This window comes from Physella acuta, unplaced genomic scaffold, assembly GCF_028476545.2.
Source record: "Physella acuta isolate Inbredline_101_S28 unplaced genomic scaffold, ASM2847654v3 ptg001539l, whole genome shotgun sequence".
Taxonomy (NCBI): domain Eukaryota; kingdom Metazoa; phylum Mollusca; class Gastropoda; family Physidae; genus Physella; species Physella acuta.
In genome coordinates this window covers 42,397-50,104 of record NW_026733054.1, presented here as the reverse complement: position 1 = coordinate 50,104, position 7,708 = coordinate 42,397, and the positions used below count along the sequence as shown (strand labels likewise).

The following is a 7,708-nucleotide window of genomic DNA, read 5'->3' as shown; positions in this document are numbered from 1 at the left end:
TCTAAAAAAAAATAGTGAGTTTTTTCTGTCACACAAATAGGTTAATCTACTAGTCGCAGAAAAAAAATAACACTACCACATGATGCTAGAAAATTATTTGTCTAATAAAAATGCTACAATAGGAACTAGTATCCTCCTCAAACATTCGATATGCAGCACTATTCCTAATAGTAGCTTAAGCGGGGGGGGGGGGGGAGCGGCTCTCCTAGAACCATAGTGGCGCCTTTTTTTGGAGATTAATTAAATATAATTTAAAAACAAGTTTCATAAATATTTTTTAAAAAAAAAAGGCAATTAGACCTACCTAACAGAAACTACGAATTTACAATTGCCATGCTATGTAGCCTAAATTTCAAAATGTTTAATGACTCATCGCAAGTATACGTCTTGGCTTACTTTAATTAACATTTGTACATCTGCAAACACGGTTGTCAATGATAGCAGGAAGTGAAATTGCAGGTCACGCGCATATCAGCTGATCTAGAACATCTTCCGAGTTGCATCTTGTCAGATAACATATTTTTATGTGGATTGTGTTTTAGAACTATATGCCTTATATGGGGGTGGGGGCGGGAGAAGGGATTTGAATTATTGTACATAGAAATAACCACATTCTCACATAACTTCAAGAACGTTAGTATGAATCAAGATAATCAGCAAGTAAAGTTTTACTTTACTCACATAATTATACTTACATACCTCGAATAAATTTAGGTTGAAACCATTGAAAATGCCTAATGCTGTATGTTTCGCCTGCCTGTAGTGTCCAAAACGCTTCTGACTTATAGCTATTTAAAGTAGCCGACTACTTAACTGCCCTATGGCTGCTGGCGTTTTTAAACTGCTGCGTGCTAGTGAAATCGCTTTTTTATTGTCCGAGTTAATCACCATAAGTTTACTTACAAGTCACTGTGCTATCTCATAGCACGAAGGTAAACAATGCCGACGGCCCGTGTGTTCGTTTTATGAAACATACTTCTTATCGATTCGATCGGAAATAGTTCAATCCACTCCGAGATTATTCGATTTTTTTTAAATCGCGAAGAATTGTGTACAAATCACTGCTAGGATGAGAAAACATCAAAGAATTAGAATACTTAAAGTTAGTTGTCCAAAGAATCAAGCTGAGGAGGAACACGAGGTGTGAACAAGCATACACTGTATGGTTGTTCGTTTTAGTCATTAGTCTGTGATAGAATGGTGGGATGGGATGGCTTTCCGTCAGTGTTTCTTCCAGACTTTTTCTCCGGGGGGTGCTTGAAATTTTCGATGAGGGGGGGGGGGGGCGGTAGACTTTCTTCGGGGGGGGGGGCGGACACTTTAAAAGTATATATTTTCTATATAAATTATATAAATTTCATTTCGTTCGGGGGGGGGGGGGGGGGCGGTAAAAAAATTTCGGGGGGGGGGGGGGAGAAAGAAGAAGAAACTCTGCTTTCCGTGGGCTAGTCTTGACTTGATGGACGGTCCTGTTTTACACCTGAAGCTCATGCGTCTTTCTTGGCTATGGTTGAGAAAATCGTCCCGAAAACCTGGCACAGACAGAGATTAGATTCGACAGAAACTTAGATGAGAATGTTGAGATGATAAAGTGAGCTTCTACAGAGGCGTAGCGAGGAGGTGGTGCGGGGGGTGCGGAACGCACCGGGTGACACCAGTTAAGGGGGGTGACACCAAGGCAAAAAAATAGCAAAATATAGAGAGAAAAACTTGAGGGGGTGCAAATTGAGAGTTGGGGGGGGGGGGGTGCAAATCGTAAGTTTCAGGAGGGGGGGGGGGGGTACAAATCGAAAATTGAAAGTTTGTCCCCGGGACACTATGCCTCTGGGGGGTGACACCAGTAAGTGCCGCACCGGGTGACACCCGACCTCGCTACGCCACTGAGCTTCTGAATGATAAACATCCTTATTGTTTTGAAATATTCTTACATGCATTATTTAAGAAATATAAATGTAGCCTATATGTCGAGCAGTAGAACAAGTAACTCAGTGCTTAAAATGGGAGTTCTCTTCCACTCAACTTATGGATGTTAGCCACAGATCTTCGTGTATTTAAGGCTCGTCCAGAGCTTCCCCCCCCCCCCCCCTCGAAGAAAGTTTACTGCCCCGAACAAAATGGAATTTATATATAAAATATATACTTTTAAAAGTGTCCGCTCCTCCGAAAAATTTTAGACCGACCCTCCACCCCCCCCCCCCCCCCAAAAAAAATTTCAAGTGCCCCCCCCCCCCCCCCCCGAGAGATCAGTGTTTCTTCCAGACTTTTTTCTCCGGTTCTCCGGGGTTGCAATTGAAATTTTCGGGGGGGGGGTGTGGAGGGCAACAATTTTCGGGGCGGACGGGCGGACACTGTCAAAAGTATATACTTCATATATAAATTCCATTTCGTTCGGGGGGGGGGGGGGGCGATAGACTTTCTTAGGAGAAGAGATGCCCGAAAAAAACTCTGCGGGAGATAGAAGTCTGGAAGAAATACCGGGCTCGTCACGCCAGCTGTTGGTGATCTGTCAATGAAATCATCTCAACATCATATTTTCCCTTTTGCCCAAAACACATGGGATTTGTTTTGTGTTAGTTTGTTTTCCTGCGGTGTGCCCTCATATCTGCCGTGGTCTTTCTTGTTTTCTGTTTTCCTTTATGCGTTTAGTTAAGCGTCATTCCTGTGATATCATCAGAACTCATTATTAAAACAGCTTCCGATTTCGTTTCTCCTAGTAATCTATCATTGATGATGGTTTTGGGCCAGTCGGTGCCTTTTATTCTTTGCAGATCACACATAGTTTGGACAGAATCTTGTGTTCTGCTGATAGCTGTTGCTACTTTTCAGCATTACTTGCTATGAAGTGGGACGCCAAGGAACATTACTTTAATGTTGACTTCTGTATCACAGCTTTCATTGACAATGACATCCGTCATTTTTTGGAGAACTGCTTCTCTTTCACCTGTTTTAAAACTTTTATTGCTTCCTGTTTTTACAAATATATATATATATATATATATATATATATATATATATATATATATATATATATATATATATATATATATATATATATATACATAGATGGATAGATAGATAGATAGATAGATAGATAGATAGATAGATAGATAGATAGATAGATAGATAGATAGATAGATAGATAGATAGATAGATAGATAGATAGATAGATAGATAGATAGATAGATAGATAGATAGATAATGTGTGTGTCAGGAGTCCTCAAATTTTTAGCCCTGTGCTCCACATAAACGTACGAATTACTTAACTCCTGTCAACAACCTACACCATACAATTTGACAAGCCAGAGTTTAATTAGAAACAGATTCATTCATTAAAAAAAACAACACTAAAAATAAAATAAAAGACAGGTGATATTAATTTTGAGACACAGAACAAATTTTGAGACACTACAATGTATTTAAGTAAACATAATGCAAACAATTTAGTCAAAGTTATTGAAATTTATTAAGCATTAAGTATGTAGACAACATAGGAAAACATTTATTTGATTACATTATTATAACATGGTATCACATTATCATCCAAGATACTCCAGGCTGGCTTTTGCTTTTTCCATCTCATGCAAGAAGGAATAGAACTGTGGTAACGTCAATTCTGGAGGGGAAAATTGTTTTATTTTACAGACTGAAATACGAATTATGTACGAACAATATCTCATAGTGGTTAAACAAAATAATAATCTTAATTGAATTACAGTGGTTTAGATAGAATTACTTTAACTGAAAAATAAAAGGTAAAATTCCTATTTCAAACATAAGATACATAGGTTGTATCTGGACCTGAAGTTTATACCCAGAGGCATAACAAGAGGGGTGCAGGCCACACCAAGTGACACCATTTGGGAGGGGGTGACCAGTTAGGTACCCATGAGAGCTGGGTGGACTCAGACACACCCTGCAGTCCCAAATCCAGACCCAAATCTGAACTTGAAACATTTGGAATAGTAGCTGAAGCTCTACCATTCAACAACTAACTACCATTGAACTAACATTTTTTTAAAATTCACTTACCTAAGAACACATTTTTGGTACCATTTCCAGTGTTTATCACAAGCTTCAACTAAACAGAGATTAGAATATATTGGCTTAGATAAAAATAAATCCTAAAATAATGCATGTAGGTCTACGTTGTTATAAAGAAAATAAGTTCCTTACATATTTTTTTAATATTAAATAAATATTCAAAGTCTACAAAGACAAAACCTTTTTCCAAAAGAAATGTGGTTTAAAAATAAATAAGATTAATATATTAATATATTTCAAAAGGCTTCCTTCTAATCAGATTATTAAAGAAAAAAGTTAGCTCTACTTTATTCTTTATAAATGACATTCGGCCTATATCTTGGTTTTTTGTATGATTCAATTGAAGACTGGCACAGGAAGGAAATATGGTTGCCAGATAAACTTTATATTTGTAAATGGAAAGACATTAAATATCCCAACTTTCATTTTCCCTTACCTGCAAAAATGTGTTTCCTACTTTATCCAACTCACTACTGGATGCTGTGACTAAACAAATAAATTTGTATCACATAACAAATTCAACATTTACTTTGGAGTTAATTAATTTTATTATGGATATGCTCAGTGCTTCATTTCTGTGCAGCAGGTGGGATCAGTATTAAAGACAGATGAGAATAATTAACATATTATTCTGGTAATCATATTTGTAATACTTAATAAGCCACAATTATAATAATTGTATTAGAATAAATTTATACTTTTGCTAATTCTGCATATTTTGTCAATGCTAGCTAATGGTTTAGAAAAATAATTGTCTAAGGTTAAAGATTAAATTTATCTCATTAAGAAATTAGTTTGTACAACATTACTTTAAAAATGTAGTAAACCAACCTCCAAATTTCCACTCTATGTCCACTAATTGATTGACCAGTAAAGTTTGTCCCAGAGCACCTCTTGACAAAGCGACTAGATTTGCCTCAAAATGGCTGGCCACTTCTTTCGCTTTTTCCACAGACAGTCCTACATAAATAAGAATGAGTTACTTTTATGAGTCATCTGCCTATACAAAATATAGTTGTACGAATGTCTAGAAATGTTGAAATATAGAAATACAATACAATTTTGTTCCCTAATTGTGTTACAGTTTTTAATTCAAATGATAGACTTGCCTAAAGTTTGTAGATCCTCCTGGAGTTGCCCAGAACTTAAGCTTTTTTTTAGAGCAGCTGTAGAGCATATACACAACACAGATATTAAAGTTTATTTTTTATTGCTATTTCGTTCTTTATAAAATTAAGTACATTACTGTAGGCATATATATATATAAAAATCATGTAAACTGACAATGGAAAAATTGTAACTAAAAAAAACTATTTTACCTATAAACTTTTAAAATCTACTGCTCTTATACTTACAATTAGGTAAAGAGACCAAACTTTTGAAGACATTTCTTAAAGGGCCAACACTAATACTATTTTCTTGTGCAAATTCTTCCAGCTGTGACATCAACCTGGCAGACTAAAATAAATGTATGAATAAATGTTAGTTTGTGTTATAAAATTTCTATTTAAAACCGTTACTATTTTATGTAAAATGTTTCAAAAAGAAAATTATGTTGCGGAACATGATATGATGATAGTTACCTTGCTGGGTTCTAAAAGAAACTGGAATGCAAACTGTACAAGTTGATTGAAGGGCTGAAAGCATAATTAAGAAAACATTTCAAAGCTACTAACTATACTTGTTGGGTAGAGAATGCTACAACTATAGAATCTTCGGTGCACTGATATTTCTAAATTCTGATAATAGACATCCGGGGGCATTAGGTTACAGGTAGTTAACTAAATACAAATAATATGACTTGTTCATGCCAAAGCTAACCTTATCTCAATATCTATTATCCCTAATTCTGAACTAAAATAATATTATTATGATTAGGCCTTAGGACGCCTTAGTTAGGCCTACTGTGATAACGCAAGGTTACGTCAAGGATAGGTCAAGCAGAAAGAGGTTAGCAGAAACAGATTATAGCTAGTTGGTCAGAGAGACCAATGAAAGTACAGGAGCTGACCGATCACGGTCAGTTAGGTAGAGACGGTCGGACATATGTAGAGCTAGATACAGATAGATAGTAGTAGCAGTGGTAGTAGTAGTAGTAGTACAGTGTAGATTAGTAGATAGGAAGTTGATTGTGTAAATTTTAATAAAGAACATTATATTTTGACTTGGACTGTGTGTTGGATCTTCTCACATTTGGTGGTTGCTGTTTTCCCCACCCTCACAACTGGCGAGAACATCCATCCATTTATGATAATTTATCCCCTCACACCTTCACCTACAGCCTACATGTATTTAATAATTATTTTATTACTAAGTACACCTATTTTAAGAGTACTGTCAGACATAGGTAGATCTAGTAGTACTCCATAATTAATTACTCTTTTCTTAAATAACTTTTCTCTACACTCTACTAATAACTAAACTGAACTCTATCAACTAGAGGTCTAGATCTATCAATCTTTCTTCAGTCTTACTTCTTACTTGCCAAACTTGCCACACCCCCTTTTGCCAAAAGGGCCTTTTGAGAGTTAGCATTTAAGTAAACAGTTCATATGATCTCAGACAACTATAATAAACACCTTTCATACACAGTTCAATAATACCTCATTCTGAAATTTATTCAACGCTTGAAAGTCACTAAACATTGAATCTGGTGGAGTTTCTTTTGTAAAGTTGAACGTAGCTGCCATCTTGTTTGTTTGGGTTATCAGATAGGTTGCTCTAAGAGTAGAAATAATGAGTAATAACAGAAAAACAATCGTAAACTGTCACTGAAAAATAAATTGTCAAAACAATAATTTGAAAAACGTGAAATTTAATTTTCAAAAGTGATAGATTAAACTTCGGGACTGTTTTTAGTACTTCTCTAATACACATAATTGAAATTGGCCTGAATATTTTAGGCTTTGCTATTTCAAAGTTTTTATTTATCATTTTATGTATCGTGTGCATTTTATTAAACACAAATTATGTACTTGTGCCCAAACATATAACGTCTGTCATATATAATATACATTATATATGATATACAGTTCAATTTGTTCTGTAACAATGCTTGTATGTCGAATTGCTTGTATCTCAAAGCGAATTTTTTCCCTTGAAATTATATGAAATTTCATTAAACTGTTCCAGCCCCCTAAATCCCCCCCCCCCCCTCACCCAGTTGTTTTTGTTACGTATTTTTAATAAGAAAAAACGTACTTGTAAATAATAAAAACAATAAAAGAAATACTGGATTTATAAAAGCTATAATCTTTGGATATCCACCAAGTTTATTTTACGGACAATGCTGGAGGTGGTATAGGTTTAAGGAGATGTGCAGAGGAGTTTCTTTGTTCAAATTACTCACTACACTGTTAAAATGCTCAATCCTTCTGTCTTTCTAATTCACTTACTTGTTTCCCTCCTATACTTCATCCTTAAAGTAAATGGAACTTAACTAAAATTCACTGAAAATAGTTGAACTTAAATGTTACTTAATAATTTATTATTTTCTCTTAATTTTCATCTCTGCCTTTCTACACTCGTCAATGTCTTTTTCACCACACTTTCCGAACTTTCACCCTGTTAAGAAAGTTTGTATCTTTTTCCCCTTTCAGAACGTCGCAGCAATGGGTTAGACAAGTGTCACTAAACAGCTGTGATGCACAATCAGCAAAAATTGTGC

At 35.4% G+C, this 7,708-nt stretch overlaps 1 protein-coding gene across 1 annotated transcript; it reads right to left on the bottom strand.

Moving 5' to 3' along the window:
- Positions 1-3,439: 3,439 nt before the first annotated feature.
- On the bottom strand, positions 3,440-6,762 carry LOC131928746 (COMM domain-containing protein 7). Its single transcript, XM_059284861.1, has 8 exons — positions 6,645-6,762; positions 5,625-5,678; positions 5,397-5,499; positions 5,151-5,207; positions 4,873-5,001; positions 4,478-4,527; positions 4,030-4,078; positions 3,440-3,613 (listed from the first exon to the last, which is right to left on the bottom strand). Exons 1-8 carry the CDS (start codon positions 6,729-6,731, stop codon positions 3,537-3,539), a joined length of 606 nt encoding a protein of 201 aa, XP_059140844.1. The 5' UTR covers positions 6,732-6,762; the 3' UTR covers positions 3,440-3,536.
- Positions 6,763-7,708: the final 946 nt, after the last annotated feature.

Coding starts and splice junctions, on each gene's coding strand:
- LOC131928746 (XM_059284861.1), bottom strand. CDS start 6,731: ATGGCAGCTACGTTCAACTTTACAAAAGAAACTCCACCAGATTCAATG. Junction 5,002..5,150: donor GGAGGATCTACAAACTTTAG/GCAAGTCTATCA, acceptor TTATTTATGTAG/GACTGTCTGTGGAAAAAGCG. Junction 3,614..4,029: donor TACCAAAAATGTGTTCTTAG/GTAAGTGAATTT, acceptor TTTCCCCTCCAG/AATTGACGTTACCACAGTTC.